Genomic DNA, 24,402 nt, shown 5'->3' on the forward strand with positions numbered 1-24,402 from the left:
AAAGGGAAAGAGTAACATTTTTTTTTCCTAATTTCAAAGAAATCAAATCCCATTTTCTCCATTGTATCACAGTGTTCTGCACACGTTCAGCCCCCACGATGGCACTAAAAAAACCTCAAAGTCAAAGGCAGCTGTAATCCAGCCACCTTTGCCAAGTACAATTACCCTCCTATCTCAAACACAATAGAATAGAGGGGAACGTTTAGAGGAGCCTTTGGCTTTGTTTTTGGCATAGTGAAAGCTAAATGGCAGCATGGATTCTAAGGCACAGAATAAAATTACAAAATTTTAATTTTGCTATTAAAAGGGTTAGCTGGTGTTTTTTTTCCCCCTGAATAATTGGAGACATAAGACAGTGAGCATGTTGCCTCAAGAACTGTGTTGTCAGCACTGCATCTATTGTAATTGCTTACAGGAGCACAGAGTGAGAATGATTGAGCTGCAAGTGATCTGCAGGTTCCTAGACACCTGCAGCTGAAGACAGCACAGTTTCCAGTAGCTATAGGTGACAGGAATGTCTCCCTACAGCAGGCCAGAGGTTATGGTAAATAAAAACTCCAACAGGCTCCTGAAGCTGTACAGAGCCCAGGAAAAACATGTCTGCTCCAATGCAGTATTGAATGTCTTCATGGTTAGTGAAATGCACTGGGGAAGTGTTTCCTGAATTCAGCCACGTGGCAGCATGTTTACGTGAAAGAAGGATGTGAAGGCTGCAGGAATACCAAAGCTCGTGATTACATGCCTGAATCAAATGGCTCAACACCATTCATCTATTTTTATGGGTTATATCAGTTTCATTCACCTCCACTTCAAAATGCCCTGCTGCATGTGTCAGGCAGAATAGAGTCAGAAAACATACGAGAAGTACTTAAGACAAGAGAAATCAAAATATTTCAATGATACTCATTATTCAGAGGCTATTTTTCACTGCACACATGTAGGAAGAAATAGCTTTCAAGTTAATAGTTAGAGATACTGGGCACATCATTTTCAGAACTGCTACAGAACAATGAATCTCTGAAGCCTGAGTTTTGTTACTGTATTGCAATCATCCTACAAAATTACACAACACAAAAACAAATTAATTAATGGGCCTGTGCAATAAACTATATGCACTGAAGGGCACTTAAACTGATTCCAAGTACTCATGATTTGGCAGCTAGGAAGTAAATAGCATCAGACATTCCTTATTCAGCAATATTCTTCCACCTCTGGGAGATAGGAAAGGAAGGGGGAAAAAAAAAAAAAAGAAGAGACTTCTTTCAATAGCAATAGTCTAAGGTTATTCACCTCCAAATACTACCCTATTTTTAGAGCAAACCTTTCTATATATAACCAGTGACCCCACTGTCCTCTACCAAGTATTTCTCCCATTGCTTTTTTATTGACTGTTGCAACTCAGGTCCAAAGGTAGGTCACAAACTGTCAATGGGAATTTGGCAATCTGGAGCCTCAACTGCACCAAACATATCAGGTGATGCTACAATGCTCTTAAAAGTAAAAATGAGCTAGTTTTCACAGATTGCACAAAACTTATCTGGAGTCCTACAGAACTTCAGGGTTTCAGGAGAAGAGAAATGGAAGTAAAAAAAAATATTTTCTAGGGAAAAAAAGCGCAAATATAAGAGCTGGTTTTCAGTAATATCCTGTTTAAAGCTGATGCATGACATAGCAAAATGACTTAGGATCACACAGCAAATCAGTCATGTAAGGCAAGAATATATTGCCATCAAACATAGAGACCTCTCTATAAACACTTGAAGCTCACATACATGAGTACAAATGTAGGTCACTTGTCCCAGGCATTCTTTAACACCTAACTGTTCTTCTTCTTACTTTTTTTTCCCTGAGGCTTTACAAATTATTTTTATTTTTTATTTTAAATTCTGCTCATTTTCCAACAGGATGAGCCCAGCCACACCAACACCTATGCTGAAGGATCAGTATCAGTACCAGAGGACTGACACTAAAACTGAGAGGAAGAGCAGACTACTGCTTTGGGAGGCAGCAAACTGGCTGAAGTTATCTTGCAGCCTAGGAAGGCTCCAGTGCATTAATTCCCTTCCTCTGTTGCCCCTTCTATGGTAAGCACCACTGTCCCTTCCTCTGCCCTTTGCTAAGTATCTACACTAGTATGGAAAACAATCAGTGAAGAAAACAGCAAAGACATTAATTCAATATGATTCTTCGGCTTAAACAAACTAATAGTTACCTAGAGTTCTGTGTTTTGATCAGAATAGTAAAATACTCATGTTCAAATTGTAAAATGTATTGATATAGAGTGTATGAATGTGTCCTTGAGGCCCATGAGCACTTGCAGATAGAATATGTTCCACAGATTATATGAATACCATGAAAGTTTCTACTAACAAGAAATATTGGGGAACCTCAATTTTTTTCACTTCTGAATGCATTTTTGATAGCTGGAAAAACAAACTAAAGCAGTCTATACCTGAACTGAATTTTGAAAAAAGAGCAGAGCAGGGGCTGGAAAGGCTCCACAGGTAACATCTGCCAGACTAGTGAAATCACAGCCATTCAGCTGATAGTATAAATTAAATTATATTTAAATGTAGTGGACAACACTTTGCATACAAAGTTAAAATAACCAATCCATTTCCAGTGCTTCCATATGCCCTTTATCCCTTGGTTTGTTCTCCTTATTTAGATGTGCTTCTTGCTCTCAAATCTGCTCTGCATCTAAGGTTATTGACACCTTCCAAGGTCATCACCTTTGAGGCATTAATTCAGGAAAATTCCCATCTAGTAAAGTGGTATCTACTAAAATGATAAACACAACCAACCAAGAGACCTCTGCCTTACTGTCATCTATACTGTAGATTCAGTATTTAATTCACTCATAAGGTTATTTCATTATTTTCTGCTGATGGAAAGCAAGGTTATATGAGTGTGACTATGTTATACTCAGTGAGGTCATTCAATGCAGAGATATGACTTTGATTTGTATTTCTGTAGCTATGAGAAATTGCAAGCATAAATTTACATACTAACTAAAATGCAAAACCTTCCTGAGCTGAACCAACTGAAACACCATTAAAAATGAAGTCTTAGTCTACTGTATTCACAACCATGTTAAGTACCAGTAAGGCAGCATCAGCAACCAACAGACCCAAACTCTCTGCACTGGTCTAAATTTCTCTATGCCTAGTAATAACAAATAGTAAGGCAGGTTCTATTGAACACACAGAACATAGAGGGCACCCATCAATTAACAGTGCCACTCCCTCATTACAAAATACTTGATACTTGTTCTACAAATAAACAGATACATTCATCATTATTACTGTCTTACTGATCAAGCTTATAAGTCATTAAGGAATTCTGAAATGGGAAGAAAGACATGAGAGTAATTCTAATACACTAGTGTAATACACACAATAAAATGCCTGGCTTATTGAGCAAACATATTTAATGAAAAATGTCAGCTGTGCAAGATTAACTCCCTGGTACCCTTCCAAGCCAGTTAAGAATATGGAATTTTTCCTCAGTGTTATGTTCATTTGGCAACATGGTTATTTAAAGCATGATCATGGTGTTTTTAAAATAATGCCCAGATCCATGAAACAATTATTTAAAAGAAAAAGTTCTGAGCTCATTACACTTTTATCTTTCTGGAAAATAACCTTCACTCTCTTTCCCATCCAGAAAAAAACCCAAACAACCAGAAATAAAAAGTTAAATGGTTATGCTTTCGTCCTTACCACTTTTCCCTCCTGCATTTACTATTCTGACATAAAATGTGGCTAGGCCTTAACTTCATCTTACGTTCAGGTTCTCAGTATTTGGGTAAAGTCATTTATACATAATGAAGACAGAAAGCTTTTTGAATTTGCAAAGCAAGTCCACGTTGAGAAAACTGAAATGGAAAGTGATGGATAATACCAGAATGAACACATTCAGAATGCCAACAGTGAGGTTTCATGGAACAGAAATACAGGAAGAAATGAGGCAAAGGTGGGGTTCAATTCATTTGAAGAAGATAACGTCACAAAAGCCACAGAGGTAGATCTCATTTCATAATAATCTTCAATACATTTAAAAGATTGGCAAGAGGCTTGTGAAATGGTATATATACTGTTTTTAAATACAGTAATCCTGAAAGCTATCAAATGCAACAGAGGTACTGCAGATGAAATCTTCTGCATTAATGTCAATTCAATATATAGCACACATTTAAAGCCAACTCAAAGAATACTCTAAATATTGCTGGGAGTTTTAAAAAGACAACAATTATCCTAACTACTTCAAGCACCTTAGACTCTTTCCACACTGATCAGCACTGTGCCCTTCAGGAAATACAGATGTGCTGGGTCTGTGTGGTGGGGCTTTGGTAGCAGGGGAGGGCACAGGGGTGGTTACTGTAAGAAGCTGCTGGAAGCTCCCTTGGCTCCAAAGCTGTACCTGCATCTGTCTTTGGCAAATACCATCAGCAACAGTAATAATGCCTCTGCAGGCAACAAATACAAGAATGGGAAAAGCAAGACCGGCAGGGCAGAGGAGAGGGGGAGGTGAGAGCAATACTTAAGCAGAGATACCAAGGTTGGTGAGGAAGGAGGAGGAGGAGGTGCCTGAGCTGAGGTTCCCCTGCTGTCCATGGAGAAGCATGGTGGAGCAGCCCATGAAGGACCACAGTGGAGCAGATGTGGACCTACAGCCATGGAGGACCTCCTGCCAGGGAAGGTGGCTATGCCCAAAGAAGGCTCTGAGTCTGTGGGAAGCCCTCATGGGAGCAGTCTATTTCTGAAGGAGTGCACCTCATGGGAGGGACTCATGTCGGAGGAGTTCTGAAAGACTGTCTCCCATGGGAGGGACCCTATGCTACAGCAGGGGATAGTGTGAGGAGTCCTCTCCCCCTGAGGAGGAAAGAGAGGCAGAAAACGACGTGATTAATTGACTGCAACCCCATTCCTCATCCCCCTTGCTCCACTGGTGGGGGAGGATGTAGAGAGATTGGGAACAAAGTAATTTGGGCCCAGAAGGAAGGGAGCGGTGGGTATTTATATTTTAAGATGTGGTTTTGTTTCTCATTGTCCTGCTGTGATTTGATGGTGAAAAAAATAACCTTTCCCCCCCATCCCAAGTTAAGTCTGTTTTGCCTATGACCATAACTTGTAAGCAAACCTTCCTAGTCTTTCTTTGAGCCACAAGAGACAATTTTTCATTATATTTTGTCCTCCCCATCCCACAGTGGGGGCAGGAGTAAGCAAGCAGATGCCTGGTTCTTTGTTGCCCACTGGGCCTAAACCACAACAGTAGCCGTGCTCCTAGGCAGGGTCAGGGCAGCAGAATCTCACTCCTAATGAACTGCAGACTTGTTTTTTTAGATTTGGGTAACGCACTGTTAGCAAGAAGGCTCCCTGGATCCAGGGTTACTGTGCTCAAGAGCTAACAGCAACATGCTGGGGAGGCCTACCCAGATCATGCTCTGCTTTGGAAGGAAACAGTTTAGCACGCCTGGCTTCCCAGGACAGTCACTTCCTAAAGTATACAACCACCTTTTAGCATTTCAACCCTGACTTTTATCACTTTAATAGCTGAATGTAGAAAGCTGCCATAAGGAGCTCTGCTAACCACTTGCTAACTCCAGTGCTCCTGCAAGGATTTTATTTTTAACAATTCAGAAGATGCCAAGAAAGAACAGAAAGGTCAAGAAAAGTGAGCTAGAAGAAATGGATATGCTGTTTTCAGACACCTCCACTTGACACACTTGGAGAACGATTTAAATTTCTGGTTTACTGCCTTCTTCTGGACCCTCCAGGGCAAAAGACCTAATTGGTTTATGTAATGGACCATTAACATATCCCTGATTACAATATTTACAATTCACAACAATGTTTATGAGTGGTTTTTATTCGCTGACATAAATATTACAACCAAACCCAGTTGGGTAATTCTGCTCCTTAGGTTTGCACTGTTAAAATGAGCATGACAAGCAGCAAAGAAAGAATTAACTAGTTCAGACAGATTTCAGTCTTCATTGTATGAGTCATTTTTTGTCCCCTTACTCTTACATTTACCAGTATTTTCTTTTTTCCAAATCCTACTTTGTGTCTTCAGGCAAAATAATTATAATGTCTCACAGTATGACAGCCTGTGATTTAAAGACAAATATGCTACATTCTACTCTCTTTTATGGGAAATATTCTCCATGTTTTTCCCTAGCATGGGCCAAACCTTATTAGATCACTTTTTTCTTCCAGTTAGAGATGCAATGGTCACCTCTCGTAACAAATATGAGCACTATAAGCAGCTCTAGAGCAACTGCAAATACAGCTCAAGGAAACATGATATGCTGAAGACTTTTTTATTTGCTTGTTTAGTAGGTATTTTCAAGTAGGGTATTTTTAACTACACTTCCAGACAAATCTGCACCACCTTTGGAGGGAGGGATAGAAAGAGTATGGCTAATAATGTGGGTTCAGCCAGTACTCCATGATTCATCAGCAAATGATCTGAAGATTAAAGTCTGAAGAAATGCTAATAAATGGACTAATGTTAACCAGCTTTCAGGGAATCTCTTAAGAAAATGCATACCAACACTATATGTTTCAGTAGGAATCAATGAAATCATATGTGCCTTATGTTAGCACTAATGAAGATTATTAACTGCTTTTATAAATACTATGAAAAATGTATAAAGAGCCAGAAAAAATACTGGAAAAATGTGTCTGCTTGGCTCTGTGTGGAAAGCATCAGTGCAGCTCAGTCTTTTTGCAAAGCAAAGAAACTGCTTCTCATGTGGATTAACTGAGCATTTCCACAGTAGATGTACTATTTTAAACTCATTGTGGCTTGTTCTTTAAATCACCTAGCTTAAATCCATATGATTTTAAGTGTTAGATGATTTCAAAGCAAGCCTATTTTGGATAGACAAGACTTGTTTCAGGATAGCAGGATTTGAAAGTCTGTGTATATATACAGTTAAAAGATTTAGAATTAATCTTGACTTGCAGAAATAACTCAATATCCATAATTAACTGGAATAATTAAGTACTTTTCTGGAAGCGTTAAGTTTTTGATCCAGTAAGCTTTATGTGTGCTGAATGTTTCTGTCATTGCACTGGCCCTCAGATAGAACAACTCTTTGTGAAACTAGAAAATGTATAACCTAAAAAAAAAATTAAGTTATGTAATAAGGCCTGATTTTAAGGTGTTGAAATAAATGTAATGCTATATAAGGACTACTCTTCTGTTGGTAGAATAGGGCTTACTCTAAGTGTAGCTTATGTTGCTTTAGAAGCATTTTAAACTAAGCTCAAAAAGCCACTCTCAAACCAGAACAGTTGTTGTCACGAGTCTTAATTACAGATGTAACTACTGTGCTTTGACCACAACAATATTGGAGACAAAGTATTGGGTGACATGGGACTGTGCAGTTTCCACTGAAAGCCACTGAATACTCTTCACCTTTCTATGCAGTGTTTTGTTTTGCGATTTTTTTCCCTCTTTCAGACTAGAGAACCATCCTATCATATTCTGAAGTATTTTTGATTTGTAACATGGAAGGACATCACAACAAAATATATGCGTTACATTTCACGAGGACACCATCTGTCTGTAAGAACAGGTTAATGAAACCACAGCACTGACAAAGAGCACAAACTGTACATGTCACATCACTGAAATTTCTTAGGGTACAATAAATACTATAATTTCTTTTCTCAATGCTATGGTGCAAGATATTCTGTCATAGTACACTGGATTTCAACTTTTAATTTAAAAAAAGTCTGTAAAAGTAAAATACATAGTGTTGTACAAAATATTTCTTTTGGCATTTGTTTGTTTTGTGTTGTCAACTAAAGAAAAGACAGGACAGAAAATAAACAGTAAAAAAAAGTACCTTACCCTCATGAAATGAAGAAGAGTTACTCATGGCAAAGAGATGTAAATAGGAAAAGTTGGATGTTAGATGTGTGGAAAAGAAAGTAAAGGCATCACTGAAAACAGGGAAAAAGAAAACAAAAGAAGTAGAGGAGGAACAAGGAACAGTTCCTCTTAAATAATGTATTCTGAAAGCTAGTTTTCCTTTTTTTTTTTTGCAAAGACATGAACAACAGTAGCAATAGCTGCCATTACATTTACAATCAACAGTGATGTTGTTGAACAGGACTTGCTCTTGTCAGTATAGATTGCAAAATTGTAATCAGTGCTATATTATCATCAAGAAATTTAAATGTCGAGTCAAAGGTCTGCAGAACATGCTAGTGAAATCAAGCCATGTGCTATCATCTACATAAAAATAGCTTGTTATATATGCAACTGACAGAACATTAAACACAGTATTACGTACCACCTCAGCCTTGCTCCAGCACTTGCAACTTTCCTCATCAGTAAAGTTGGGTGAGAATATTTTAAAAGATGTTTTTAAAGGTATGCGCTGTTCTAGTTGGACAACACTGATCCACTGGTGTACTACTACTTAGGGAATAACCAGAAAAAATGCCATTTCTGAAACAAGCTTCTGAAACAATGCTTAACGCACTGATCTAGAACACAATAGAAGTTTGAACGTAGATTCTGCAATTCCCCTCCACATATTACTTCCCAGTTGTTGATGAAATTACTGATTCTGTTGTTGATGATTATGTGTCTGTTTTTTGGGAGATGGCATACGGAAGGTACCTTCTCCTTTGTCACAAAGGTTTTGGTCTCATCATGATAAAGAAAACCTCATCATGATAAAGAAAAGGAACCAACTTAGAAATCCTTGAAAAGGTTTCACAGAATGGAAAACTGCTCTCCATCTGGCTTTAGTGTAGTTTACTTTTATAATAAAAATTGTCTCTCCAGTGCTACTGTGTATCTCTCTGCTTTGAATAGAAGAACAAGAACTTTACACTGGGTACAGGACTGAGAAAGTGACAGCCATTATCCAGCTTAACATTGCTAGTGCAAACAAAGCCAGGACAGTGCTGCAGCATTCCTTTCCAGTCTATGGTTCACCATCACTTCTTAGCATAGGCATGAAATAGGGTGAGACAACTTGCAGCTGACTGCTGCTTTTTCCTCAGTCCTCCCCAAGAGCCAGGGAATGGCACTGGGTCTAATGGAGGAATGAAGAGGAGCCCATTCAGTAACCAGAATGGTCATACACCCAAGCTGCTGCAAAGGCCATTTCACTGCCGTTTTCATCAAAGGCTACTGCTAAGCCCCACTTTGTCTGTCACCTAAGTCCACTCTAATTCTCTATGTAAATTGGGATTACAAAAAAGACATCAAATGGTAGATTTAATCAGATCCATTTTTATTAGGAAGGATGAACCTTGGAGAAGCTGAGGCTGTTGTCCCCACAGAGTGCATGACACTGGGGCAACACTGGTAACAAGGTATCATAGTTAAGTATTAATCTGTACTCACACTGCCCAATCCATCAGTGTTTTGGAATATACTGGATAACTCCAATCACTCATCCATCATTTTTACTAATGACACACTTAGCCACAAGACTTTTCCAACCCATTGTTCTCTTTGTAAATAAAGAAATAAAAATCTAACACATTTATCATAAATCTTCCCAATTACACTCCCCCATATCTGTCCTGAACTCCAAACCTCTTCTTGTAGTAAAATACATTCATCCACTGAGAATTGTTTGGGCTAATTGAGTTTTAAATTATTGCTCTTCCCTCTCTTAAAAGGCTGTTCAATTCTTTAACAATATTTTCCATGAGCCAATAAAAGCCTCCTGAAATTGTTTCATGGTTATGATCTTTGGGTCCACTTTCATTCCAAAGTAATTTTATTTTTTTCTTTTAGTGTTATCCAACAGGCTAGAATGACATGATTTGTCCTTGTAAATGCTATCCTGGTTTGACCCTATCAAGTTATACTTCTGTAAGTATTCACACTGTTTAATCCTTGGGCTCAATAGGTTCCCTTTGTTAGTGGCAACAGGAGGTCATGTGCTCAACCCATGAGTGTAGTTTAGTTTATGTACTCTTGTTGGCTCCTTTTTTGGTATTAAAAAAACCAAACAAAACAAAAAACAGCAACAACAAACCAAACCAACCAAACTGTGCTGTGGAAATTAACAAAAAATAATTATAAATCAAATTTACCACCTAATCTCTTATAGGTCATGAAAAAACACACACACACACAAAAAAGCCACACACAACTAAACCCTCTAAGTTTTCATCCTGATACTGATTCCAAGGAAACTACCACAACAATTTAAAAAAGCCACCCCTATCACACCACTCTATGCTATTTGAAGTCATAACTTTCTCTTTCAAGAAAGCACAGGCTTACATGCTTTGAAGCAAATTTGTAAACATAGGTAATTATTAGGTCAGAAAAAACACACACACACACAAAAAAGCCACACACAACTAAACCCTCTAAGTTTTCATCCTGATACTGATTCCAAGGAAACTACCACAACAATTTAAAAAAGCCACCCCTATCACACCACTCTATGCTATTTGAAGTCACAACTTTCTCTTTCAAGAAAGCACAGGCTTACATGCTTTGAAGCAAATTTGTAAACATAGGTAATAAACATTAAATGGTAGAATTTGACTGCATTTCCATACAATTAATTTATATTAATCTCTTTAGTAAAAATGTTCATGTAATTTATCACAAGCTTCTAACTTGCCTTGTTTATCCCAAATGAAAATCTGGAAAAGACATACCACTTGCTTCTCCAGAAGAATGTTACTATCATAAACCATAGCAACAGCAGAAGGTTAAAAAAAAAAAAAAAAAAAAAAAGAAAAAAGGCAGACATAAGGATGCTGACAAGCTCACAAACCCACGTGAAATCAGCTTAGTATTTTATTCTTACAATTAAAACCCATCTGTAACTTAAAGCTCTGCTTTCAAGTCCAAAGAAAAGGCAGGTCTGACTGTCGAAGGGATACTACTTTACTGAAGTGTTTTACTAATAGAGCAGCCTGGGCAGAAAACCACCACACTGAAATGACATATAACGCTGCCAGCAGAAGGCAGTAATGCTTACACCTTCAGGGTACCCTGGTTCTGCCTTTTACAAAAACAGGTCTCTTTGCCGGCACAGCTGCGACTGCCGCGGGGAGTGACAGCAGCAGCTGTCACCAGCGTGTTTCTAAGTAGAGGCAGAAGATGGCTGTCGTGGCTTTAGCTTACAGCCCTGGGACAAGAGTCACAGCACCTCGCTTTCCGAGTGCCACTCACTGCAGCACCCACCCCAGCAAACACCTCTCCTGCACTGCCAGCTTGAGAAGGAAGGAGAGCGAGAGAAGACAGAAAATTAACCTGCTGATACTCCTTTCCAGGTGATTTCCCAATTAAACTGTTTGTGTTGCAGAAATGGAAATTATTATTTGCAAGAAAAAATTAGACTGCTTTTAACTTTGTGCAGAATTGGATCTCTATTCCTTCCTTTGTGTTGGAAACTGTAAAGATTACTAACTGCACCAAATCCACAATCTTTTGCAGCATTAAAAATATGGTAGCACTAATATTACATCTATTAAGTAAGTCTGCCTTACTATCACTGGCCTTCTCACTTGCTACAGACTTTTAAAAGAAACAACAAAAACCCTCCTATTCCAAGTAGCTCACCATTCCATAGTTCCTTTTATTATTATTATTATTTTAATTTTACCAGAAAACCCCAACAAAATGCAGTCCTGCAGTTAAAATTTCCTATAAATGCACTCACATTCATTGCCAAATCCACAATCTGCCTTTTGGATCATAGCAAAGTCACTAAAAAGCCCCAAAATTACACCATAAATATCTTAGGTAAACTATAAAAAGCACTCTAACTTACCGATGTCATTGCTTCTTTCAGAGGAGTCTTTCTCTAGGGTGCCGGATACTGTACTGCCCACTAATTCCACTTTTGGACTATCACTCCTGCATTTGGATCAAGAAGAAGAGATATTTTATCGGAGTTTTTTGCGTGGGTTGCAGTAAATTGATAGTTAACTTGCAATTAATAGTGAGAGAGTGAAATATTCTTCCTTTGTAGCACCAGAGTAATGGCAATGTGTCAGAGAGAGCAATCTCCAGTAAGTAGACATGCTGTATGGATTAACCTTATCTCATTTCTCCTTAACACCTGTCAAAAAAGCCTATTTTAGACACTGTAGTGCCCTGAATAATTCTTCAGATGTTCACAGCATCTCCGCATGAAGGGAACCTAAGGGCAAGGGGACCTTCTTCACCACCTTATTTGTTTTTTTTCTAATTAATTGGTTTGCATAAAATACAGTAATGGACTATCTAGAATACTGCAGAAAGGGAGAGAAACTCAAGGTAGCATCATGTGTTTCAGCAGTTCTTATTATTTACTCATAAATGCACCTCCTCCACCCCATTTTTGCATGTTGCTTATGAGATTAGACTATGAATGTTGTTCCTGCAGGTCCAAAGAACGAAGACCACCCAGTCTGTCCGAAATGTCTTTGGAATAGGCAAGTGTCAAACGTTGTGATACTTCATACACAGGAACTATTTTTAAATCAAACAGAAGGTCAAACATAAGAAACATGATTATTCTTTATTCATATAACTTTCTATCCCACAACTTCCTAAGTTTACTAAAATAATCTGATTATTCAAACAATTAATTTTAAAAGGGCCAGTAGTAAGCACGTAGCTCAGCATTGCGAAGGTCGCACTGACAAATCCCTGTGACATTTACAGTGATGGTCACTGTTCAATTAATGCAATAAATTGTACTTACCATCATTATCAGGTCCCCTAACAAATATTACACTTTTTCTACAATGACTATTCTCAGCATTGCACTGTAACGATTAGGATGTATGTATGGTACCCAGATTATAGGCAAAAATACAGATCTGTCCCTGAAACAACCTAGGAGATGTGCTTTTCTATAAACAGAAGTAATTAGCCGTCGACACTAAAATGAATAGTGAGCTCCTGACTCTTCCTGATGTTTTTTAATTTGTCTCTGATTTTGATGCCATAAGCTGATGACAGCAGTTTATGAGCAAAACACAAAGCAATTGGAAACCCTATTTCAGACTCCAGGAAGGCTGTGATAATGAGCCTGAAAATTTGTGTTAAAAAACAGGAAGTCACAAATTAAGTGAACATATATCCAGTTAAACACAGCTATCAATATGGCAGGCAGTCTGCATTAGGATGGAAATAAAAGAAATTCAACACAGTCCTTGAAAAAGGTATTAATTGGAGAGATGATAAATCAGGATATTCACCAAGTGACCTACCTGATCTATTAGCTTTTATCTTTTGGACTTGAACTTTTAAAGCAGATTGCTTATCTATTATTAGGAAATCTATAAGAATCAAAAGAGTTTCTTGGCTGACAAGGCAATGAGCATCTGACTGCATACTCTGTTTTGCACATGTTTCCCAGCAAACTGCGAGAACCCATGTGAGTTGGAAGCACTCTAGGAAATGTGTGAGTATGGTTTTGGACGAGATCCTTAGGATCTTAGGCCTGAAAGGAACTTAGGAACTTAGGCCTGAAAGTCACAACATTTACCATTTGACTACAAAAGATACCGAAGTATATGACAACAGCCCCACAGAAAACCCCAAGACTGTAATCAACAAGCTCATTATGCCAATCTACATCCATACTATTGTAAAAGGATTGGAGCCAGCCTTTCCTGGTCCCACCTCCCTCCCTTTGCTTGTGCACATGCAGATAGGCTGTCAGCTTGATCACAGAGATTATCAGGCTGAAATAAGCCCCTCACCAATAGAAATCCCCCTGCAAACTGGTTAATTGCAATCTGCAGCAGCTCCCTGACCCATATGGCTAAATGGCTGTACAAATGCTGGTGCTAAGGAAAGAGAGGCCAGGGGAACAGGCTGCCAGGAGAGGGAACCTGCTCCCATTAGGAGCAGCACAGAGAGATTGGTTTAGACTGATCCTTAAAATGCACTTTCTGTAGATCTTCATGGCTTGCTGCTCCAGAGAACTGACTTGTCTGTAAATTGTTAAATCACAGGTATGCCTAAATGTTTAATGCTTTGAAGCCTTTGGATCAAATTGACAGCTGTTATGTGTCCCACATGGTTTTGTCTCTCCTACAGCCCTTGAAGCTCTAACTTGCCTCCAAGGAAGTAGAATTACATTTAAATGGAAAAAACATCACTACAAAATTCAGTGAGATGCTTAAGATGCAAGCCACTTATTCAGAACAGAAAAAAAAACCTTTTCCGCTCAGCAGCTGCCATGGCAATTTCAAGGGACTCACTTTATAACTAGAGCAATTTTTGCCCCTAGGATCATGTACTGCTTTTGGTTAGGATGGAGTTAATTTTCTTCATAGCAGCCTGCATGGTGCTACAGTTTGGATTTAAGACCAGAACAGTGTTGTTGAAATCCAGAGATTTTAGCTATTGCTGAGCACTGCTTATGGTGTTTCTTTCTCACCACCCCACCAGAGAGCAGGCTGGGGGTGCACAAGAAGCTGGAGGAGACGCAGCCAGGACAGCTGACCCCAACTGTCCAAAGGGATATCCCATGCCATATGATGTCATGCTCAGCAATAAAATCAGCGGGAAGAAGGAAGAGGAGGATGTTCAGAGTTACGTCATTTGCCTTTCCAAGTCACTGTTATGCATGATGAAGCCCAGCGTTCCTGGGGATGGGGGAGCACCTGCCAGCCAATGGGAAGCAGTGAATTAATTCCTTGGTTTACTTTCTTTTGCCTTTCTGATTCTCAACCCTACCCTACCGTGGGGGAGTGAGCAAGCGGCTGCACGGGGCTGAGCTGCAGGCCAGGGTTAAACCATGACAGGCCAGTAAATACTCTGCTAGTTCAATTTTTATTCTAATTGTCTTACATTTTTCAGATTCTGGAAATATATACCAGCTGGTCTTCACAATATTTACTATCTTAATAAAACTGAACTGATTAAAAAACCCAACACCTTTATTGAAGTGACTGCTTCCATCTAAAGTTTCACATTTCTTCAAGTAATTCAAAGTCTACTCCATTATGTGAGCTTTCTCCCCTCTTCCAATAAGACACCCTTACAAGTTAAAGCTTACCAGGCAAAACAGCTATATGAGATAAACCCACTCATTTAAATTAGCTGATAAAGAAATTCAGAGGGAAACTGCTAGCACTGTTATCATCAACAGGCATCATCACCACCTTAAAAACCAACTTTCCTTCTAAGTTTTAATCTAACTGCTGTTAACAAGTAAGATTCTTTCAAATATAATGGTATTAGATAAAACGAACAAAGCATTTTTTCTGTGCTAGACATAACAGAGTTTGTACAATTAAGAATGTAACAGGGTTACTGTTTATATCTGTTTTTTTTTTCACTTTGTTAACATGAAGACTTTTAAAATGCATCGGCTCTTTATACAATTTTGTACTTAGAAAGCAGGAAAACGAGAGCAATAAAACTCCACTCCAAAACTCTAAATGTTTAGAATTTTAATATGGTTAAATATTCCAGGCAGATGATAGAACAAAAGGGTAGCTACCCTATTGCCTGCCTAGCCAGTGAACTGAACACGAGGGTATGTATTGGTCTTACCAAGAAGACATCACTTAGCTAAACCTAAAGGTCAAAAAGCAAATACTTGCTTTTCCAAGCATGCTGAAGTGACCAGCAGATGTGAGCTGCATTTTGGAACAATGGGACAAACATGTTCAAAGCCAAGATGTCCAAAAGAAGCTGCAGCAGCAGCACCTGAATAGAAGGGTAAGTTCTCAGGGATACACAGCCAATGTACTTCAGTAAGATGGAAACAGGCAGCATAAAGCAGGCACCATTTTTTTGTTTCATATGTCTCAGATTTCATAGCAAGTGCATGTTTAATGAACCATATGTGAAGGAATGAGGGGAATCAGTGTCTAGGATTTCCATTTTATTTCAGTTTACCCTATACTCCATTCTGGTATGAGGTAAACTAAAGAAGTCAACATGAGAGCTACCTACTGATGCAAATATTTCTCACATATTCTGTAATGGAAACTATGATATTTCAGTAACTCTGTTCATCAGCAGAAAAGAACTAGTAATGAACAGTCTAGGACTGTTGTTCTTAAGAAGAAAGTTATGATCCAGCCAGATGACTGGAAGGAGCTTTTTTTTGTTGTTACTGTTGTTGTTCTTTAATTACAGTTTACCATGAAATAAACTGTGACATTGACTGTTAAATCTAAATTATTTAAACGTGTGGTTTTTTCCACTAATCCCAAAAGCACTGGCTGGAGGAAAAACAATACCTTGTATGAGTCACAGGCACAACTGGTCTTTCTGGTCGTCTTGGGGGCAAGGTACCAGGTCTATTCACAGAGTTTGCTTTGGGTGGCCGAGGTTTCTTCGGAGGTATAGCAGGAACTGAAGGCTTCTGCAAGTCTAATTGTTTTTGCTCTCTCTCTGATCTTTCTTTAAATCAATTGTTTCCAGAAAAAAAGAACACGGATATTATTAAGTGGAATTCATTTGCACTCACAAGTCTACAATTAAACAAGAAATCTTCAGCTGTTGATACACTATATACAAAGAAAAAGCTTATCTCCTTTCCACTTTTATCCTAAATAATTTTTATTTGAAATAACTTGTTTACCACAAATCAGTTGATTGCCCTGCCTGACTGTTCTACCTGTAATTCCTCATGGATGAAATGTGTGTGCAGTGTCTGAACAGGAGTGCTCTTTTTTATTTTAGTGACTTAGTGATTTCTGTATGTAAAAATAAGAATGGCAATAGATTACATACCATATGGGACAATTTCCCACAGGCACAACTTTTATCAAATTCTAGTATGAAACAATATTAAGTTAGAAGGTCACAAAAATAATTACACTGGATATTCTTAATATCTCTTGAACAAACAAAGAAATACCATTTCGGGGGGGGGGAAAGGGTGTGTTTCCAGTGAACTACAGCTACCTGAAAATAAAACCATTAAAATGTAGCAACGTTTGGCAGAGTGTAACCCCCCTCAGTAAAAGTACCTTTTATTTAGGTTTTTAAGCACAGACTCATTTGCTGAATTTTTCAACTTGCCAGTGAAAATCTGCATAATTTACAGAACTGATTATACATAATTAGGAAGTGCCACAATACTAATATCCAATGCTAAACACATAATGCCTGTGAGTATGTAAAGTACAATACACATCAATAACTCTTGTAAATAATACCCTCTAAAATTCATAAATCAAAACAAACATGTAAACAGTTTGCCACACCCTAGGAAATCTGATTCTTCTTAAAAAGAGGAAAAAACTCCCAAAGGCACCGAAGTTTCACTCTCGGTACCCTACTACGTCAACATCCCACTTCCCTTGACAGCATTGTCGGTGACATGTGACCATTACACTTCTTACACATAAGAGGTATTGGGAATGTTACAGGTTTCAGTTTGAGAGGATCATGGAGTAAAGCCCCAGAAACACAATCCACATTAGAAATGGAATATTCTGGTAAATAGCTGTTGTTCACAGATACATAACCTTTTTCAGTACACTTTCAGTTGATGCAATCATTGGATCCTCTGTAACACCGATGCTTTTCCAGCATATTGTGTTATTTTTAAACACTTACTCCTATGCCAATTTCTATTGTGTCACTGTCCAATAATCTAAACTATGTATGAGGGACGGACTAGGCAGTCTACCAACACACAGAAGAAAGAACATTCCTGTACCACTCATGCTGCCAGGTCACACCAAACAATTTCTGCCACTGTCTGGTACTCCAGAAATGTAGGCATGATTCCTATGGCCTCTTTTTAAGATTTGAAAAGCATTACAGATACTTATAGCCTGGGACAGTAACATATTTAAACTTCCTCCACTGCTTTGACAGTTGGCTTTGTAAATCCAAAAATGGAATGCAAAGGGTTTTATTGCCAAGATAAACAAAAAATGCAGTGCACCTAACTCAAAGTAAACATATGCAGATGAAAGTGCTAAAACACCTGTCAGATGCTAAGACATATATCCAGAAACAGATCTTGGTGAAAAGCCTGAGTCCTGGCACTGAATTATAATTGCATATTATACATTTTGTCATGTGCATACATGTGCCTTTTAAAAGGCTGCAGCCTTGAACACTATAAAAGTTAAAAAATCCCATAAATAACTTGTCTATACAAGCTAATAGTCTACTTAAAACACGGGAACTTGACACCATCTTCAATTAGAGAATCAATATAATTATTTCTCCCAAACTCTTCAGAATGCACAATGAAATCATTTGGTTATCACTGCTCTGTGTGGTGCTGTGCCCCATTTCTTGCTACGTTCCAACCTGGCTTTGAAGACAGAATTTTTTCTTTACTTCAGAGGCTTGCCTGTAACTTTTGTGACTACAACAATGGGGTGATTCATAACCACTCACGACTATATCTTCACAAAACCCCTCTGTGATGCAGAAAAACCACTAACCCTGCTTTTAACTAGAAAATCAAGGCATATAGATGTTTAGAAAAAAAGTGCACACTGATCTGGGGTATCTTACTTGATCAAGGACCTGGGTGTTACTGATCACAGAACTTCAGACAGCATTTCATGTATTGAGAGCATATCTCCCCTTGACTTCAGCTGAGGCCGCAAGTACTTAACAGCCCTGGATTGGTACAGCCTAACACCCTGAACTTAGCAACAATTAGATCCTTTCCAAAATGCTTAACATCACAGATCTCTCAGAGTGGGAAATAAACATCTAAACAGTACACTCAATGAAAGCAGGGACTGGGAAATGAGGATGTGCATGGGTTTTATTTCCTGTCTCTCTGCAGAGAGCAGGCAGGTAAGCACATTTCATACCTTTTTCTTCTGTTCTATTAGGAAGACATTCTGGCCTTTCAGGAGGTACCTTTTTGATTTCATGCTTTCTATCTGTGGTACCTGTCAAAGAAAGGAAATTTTGGAATTCTGCAAAAGACAACAAATCAGCATGTATGGCCATGCAAGATTTAATTATGCAATTTCTTAGGCTTTTTACATCCTCCATTTTGAAAATGTCTTGCTGAAATTAAACATGAATCTAGTTTCAAGTATTTGCATACACCATAATGACAAAAAAGCAATTTGATATTTATGTTTTCACAGTCGAGTTCACACTGCACCTCAAAAGAATAAGCACTTTCAGACCACTTTGTGAAAAAAAAAAATTCAACAATTACAGATTTTTACATATGGACCTTTACCATGGTAGACATACTTAACTGAAAAGCAATTCACCAGTGCAGAGAATCATTAGGAACAAATCGATTAATTGGGCATTTCTGCCAAGCAAATACTTAATTTGGATGAATATACAGGGCTTATTTTGCATTGAGTTCAGCCTCCTCAATTTTTCGTCTCTAGTACTAGCTGTTCACTTCCACATATTAGAAGGATGAGAATAGTAGTACTGACAGTATTCTGCACCACTACTTTAATAGACAGCTTTTGGCCTGAAGGTGTAAGCCTCTGCCTTCTGCTTCTGCAGTAGAGACCTTGGCATACTGACTTCTGTTGCTGCAAGGAACTTGTGGCACCAGCAATGGGAAGATCTTGCAAAAATTTCCTGGCACATGCAAGATGCAATATTCTAGTCCCTGTATTATAAGAAAAGCTTTCATGGATATTGGCTTTGCTTCATTGGCTCACTGGTGCTAATGCCATTTCAACTTAGTAGTGTTGAAAACCGCTTTAGGTAACACTCTTAGTATTCCAATAAAAATTACAGTAGATGACATCCAAGAAAAGCAGAGGAGGCAGGGAAGACAGGATAATTTTTTGCTTCAATCTGTTCTGTTATATGCGGTTCTCAAATAAATTTACATTTTCTGAATGTGCTGTCACAACTCTCTTCTGCAGCTGGTTCCTAGAATTCAGTGCTCATCAGTGCAAACTGCTCATCAGTGTTGATCACCAGCCATTGTTTCTTTATATAACTGTGCTATTGGACAGGCATTGCTTCTATCATTTATCATGTCAATAAATAACACTGAGTTGCCATGCTATGGTGAGATTCAATGATCTTAAGGGTCTTTTCCAACAGAAGTGGTTCTATGATTCTGTGAAAAATAGTTCACTCCTGAGAACAGAAATCATTGCTAGAACCCAATAAAATCCTTCCTAAATACAGGTTATGCAAAGCACAAGTCAACATATTGATAATCTTACACATAATAGTTTGTTCAAGAAATAAAGAGACACAAGTCTATATACCTAATTACACTAAGATTAATGGTCATCATTAACACCAGAGGAACATCCTCAGGCCACATCTAAAACTATGAGCCTAGAAATCCTGAGGATCTCCCAGGCTCAGCTGTACTCCCTACTTGGGTTGTGACCCCCAAATTAATTAGTACCCAGGCAGGCACCATTATCCTGCCTTAGCTGCCAAGAGAAGACAAGGAAGCTCTGGTGAACTCCATACCAGCTCCCAGAAAGACTCAACAGAATATTCTCACCCTCCAGTCTAGACCCAGGTGTATTGCTCATCCCAGCTACCCAGTGAAATGCCTACTGCTTTCCAGTGACTACGTACTGGACTCATGCTCCTAACTTTGGTTCTCCAGTTTTCACCTTACTTTGTAAAGTAGCCCAGCACGGACAGCCCTGGCATTCTACTGCTGTACAGAATTTGGAAGTACAGCCCAACTCCCAGCTACACTACAATACAAACTAGACACCTCCTTTTCATAGGTACCGTTTGTACTACGAAGACAAGTTCTAATTCTCTGTTATGATTTTATGCTCTGTATCAGAAGGTACTGATATTTAATTATTTAAGCTGCAACAGAAAGTTCTCAATTTACTCGTCACACTGTGACTGCCTAAATATGCAGGAACATTACTGGAAATTGTTACCTACTATCAACAGTAAGGCCAGCATGGGGATGTGATAAAATACAGTGTTATCTCAGTAAAGTAATACTTTGACAAACTAGAAGATATCAGAATGGTAAGGCTGATCTTCACTCTAAATATGTATCAGAAGAAAGTCTTGTGGATAATCAGCCAGGACTTGCCAAAGACTGAGTATGAAACACAAAAAACAACAATAGCTTTGGTTTTACCAGAGATGTAGGTGGCCTTGATAAAATTTTCTGCATCCTTTTTGCCACCGTTTTTCCTTCTGAAAATGGGCACATTATCTTCCTATGGTGACACAGCTAATGCGTTGGATGCCAACAGGTACAAAGACTTTGAAGTATTATTCTCTAATTATAGGAGTATAAGTTGCAAGAAACATAAGGTTTCATAGAGCTTTTCCAAAACATATGTCAGGCTGTAAAGTCAGTTGTTGATAAGCCATGTGCAGTATACAGCCACCACTAGATGGCAAAGTTATACTGCTCTCCGGGACACTGTTAGTATTGTTAAAATAAAATCTATGTTTTTAGGAGTCCGAAGACAGAGTGAAGAACAAACCATGGGTGTCAATAAGCAAACCAAATATTTATAGTCATGATTTTGTAGTAAAAAAACTGCTTCACAGACTCAGACTAGTTAAATTATAGCCTACTGATTCACAGTAAATTGTACAGTGGTGTAACTTGTTTTTCTGTTAGAAGATCAAGACTGTAGGAGAGGGAAATTTACTTTTTAAAGCACTGAAACCTGGAACAGACCAGTGTGACAAGAAAAATAATTTGCCTAGACAGGACATGTTCATTTTCTGTTTTTTAATGTGCACCAGCAGTGGGGGAAGTGGCAGTGCTGCTGCAGAATTTTAACAAACCAACAGGAGTTGAGGGATTAAAGAATTCCTGCAATATATTAAAGAATAACTGCAATATAAATGAAAACTCTGAGAGCATCCCATGCCTTGTGATATGTGGTTTTACATAAATGGAACAGGAATTTGGTTTCTAAGGTCAGAAATGTCAAGTGCATAGATACTTTAACTGTTCCTAAGTTTCATGGAAAAAATAAATCCTGTAGGCACTTTCAAAAAAATTCATTGCCAGTTCGTTTTATAACCACAAATAAAAGTGGTTTATGTTCTCAGTATTTATACACAATTCAGTCTAACATATTCCAAAATCAGCTTTACTGGTACTTATCTGTTTGGAAAACATAATCATCCCCTTAACACACTTGCAACACCATTATCTACCAAACCAGATTCAGGGTAACTCCTTTAAGTTTTATACTTACGGCTATGAAACATTGAAAACCAAGAGTTTAACTATGGCATTCAACCTTGAGACAGCCAGCAAACTCCAGCACTCATGCAGCTCTCTAAGACTTAAATTGCAACTCACATGGGGCCACTGTATTGCAGCCAAGTTCTCCGACACTTTCTTATAGATATGCCAAAAAGCTCTGTATCTCTAGAATAAATCAGATCTATAGGTGTAAAGTGAATCCAGCTTCCTCTGGCTAGTATTATTAGACTCCAGCGTATTGATTCTCTACTGGGAAGATGTGCAATCTACTTCAGTCAAGGAATGGAACTGGAGAACTTGTAAAAATTGACATAACATGCTTGCTCCAAATTAACATGTTTAAGGGGCAGAACACATTATTTTTAAATGGTACAGATGGATGCTTGCAATACATTTAAAAAACCCCAAACATTACAGTCTTTCAGGGTTATAATAATTTTGCAATTTGATTCTGATCAAACAGTTGTTGTCTAGACCTCTCGTTTATCAATTTTGATACAGATGAATTCTATATAAATTTGAACATACCTCATTTAGGCTGAGATATGCTCACTTGCATGTGCTGTATAAATCTGGCTGCACCTTACCTGATCCTTGTTTGATGACAGGGGCTGACGGAGGTGGCGGTTTCTTCGGTCTCTACAATTTAAAAGCAGAAGAAAACAAATTGCTTAAAGATGCCTGTAAATCTCATTCCTTCAAAAGCTGCAGTAAATCATACATTGCTTAACGTTAATAATTACAAGACTTGAGACTAAAGATTTGTCACATATTTTCCCCAAAATAACTTAATTGTAATGATTTGAAGAGAGAAATATCATTGACAAATGTTGTTTTTCTACTTTTGCACTTGAAATGTCCTGCAGAGGGGAAAAAAAGTTCAGTTTATGTGTCTTAAGATTAGAGAATTACATTAGCTTTGGTTTACTGAAGAAATGTATTAATTTAAAGTTTAATCATGTAAATATTCCAAATAATTTGAAAAAAACCAAAAACAACCACACACACACAAAAAAGAAACAAAAAAACCCACAACACCAAAAAAACCCCCAAAACACAAAAAACCTCAGCTTGATGTAGCAAAACCGGAAGTGTGTTTTTTCAGATTTATAAATGGGGCAAAAATGCAGAATATAGGAAATGCTGCAAAGGTTATATTTTATTCACTCACGGTGATCCATTCACAGCTCCAATTGTGAAAGACAATTATCAGAGTTTTAGATGTTTGGTGAAATTAAATAAATTATTCCAACCAATCTGTACTTTTTACTTTTACCTACTCTTCTATGACAGTTTTCCAAATAGATCTGCAATGATATGGGTGAGAAACACGACCAGCAAGTCAGTGTCAGAACCATTTCACTTCACCTGAAGGCTACGGAGAAGCAGCTTTCCTTCTGTGTTGATGTGTGTTTATGCACACACACCATACTGGCGTTCACCATATAAATCTTGAAATGAATATAAAAAACAAATGGAACATCATGCTAGATCTTTAAAATAAATCAATAAATACAACTGTTGAGAAGAAAGCCTAAGTAAAAATTAAGAATTTTTTCTTCATATGTCCATCCTTTTTTCTGAGAATAACATTATTTCCTTTGCTACAGATTGCTCACAATCACTGTCACTATATTGCTAGCTATTCAAAACTTCATATTGTCTTATGGAACTATATATAAGTTCATGTTTCAAAGATATGCATAGCTTTGCCAAACCTCGATCAACCAACCACAATATTTTCTATCAAACTCATGTCGCTCTCCCCCTCCCCCCATTATCTTCTACACATCTGCCAAATGGCTCACCTACTTTCAAGAAAGATGAATTGCTTTGCTCATTGCAGTAATTAGTCCAGCCTCTGCCCTAGAACTCTCAAGTCTTAGTCTGAATGTTGACAGGGAACAGAAATGTTTTATGTGAAGGCTGAGCCCTTGCCACTCACCCTTCCTGGGGAAACTCAAATCTAGCAAATGTGTTCATCTCTGGAGAAAAAAAAAAAATGCCAGTTTTGCACAGACTGTCTAAGCCTAACAATTGAAATCTCTGAAATTGCCATCCTGCAAGCCTCAGGTTTCTCCTACCACCTTATCCTGACCACATCATCTCCTGTCATTAACCTGAGAAAGCTGTGGCCAAGAACTCAGGAAATCAGAATGATCTTCTCTAGCCTGATTGCTGTGGGCCACCCTCCATAAACAGTGAGGCCCTTATACTCTCAGAGACACTTCTGCAAGAACTTAGGCAACACAGTTCAAGGTCTAAATGCAGAAAAGTGCAGAAAAATGTGTAAAGAAAGGGAC

The 24,402-nt window shown here is 38.2% G+C and overlaps 1 protein-coding gene across 1 annotated transcript in view; it reads right to left on the reverse strand.

Annotated features, from left to right (window-relative positions):
- The window catches only part of SH3KBP1 (SH3-domain kinase binding protein 1), a 196,044-nt gene that overhangs the window by 8,446 nt on the left and 163,196 nt on the right, over window positions 1–24,402 (reverse strand). The window contains exons 9-12 of the mRNA XM_009997142.1: window positions 22,687–22,738; window positions 18,756–18,836; window positions 16,203–16,365; window positions 11,780–11,865 (exon numbers count right to left, since the gene is read on the reverse strand). Of these exons, the coding sequence (XP_009995444.1) occupies window positions 11,780–11,865; window positions 16,203–16,365; window positions 18,756–18,836; window positions 22,687–22,738 (382 nt within the window). The remainder of the gene's footprint in view (window positions 1–11,779; window positions 11,866–16,202; window positions 16,366–18,755; window positions 18,837–22,686; window positions 22,739–24,402) is intronic.

This window comes from Chaetura pelagica, unplaced genomic scaffold (genome assembly GCF_000747805.2).
Source record: "Chaetura pelagica isolate M959 unplaced genomic scaffold, ChaPel_1.0 scaffold80, whole genome shotgun sequence".
Taxonomy (NCBI): domain Eukaryota; kingdom Metazoa; phylum Chordata; class Aves; order Apodiformes; family Apodidae; genus Chaetura; species Chaetura pelagica.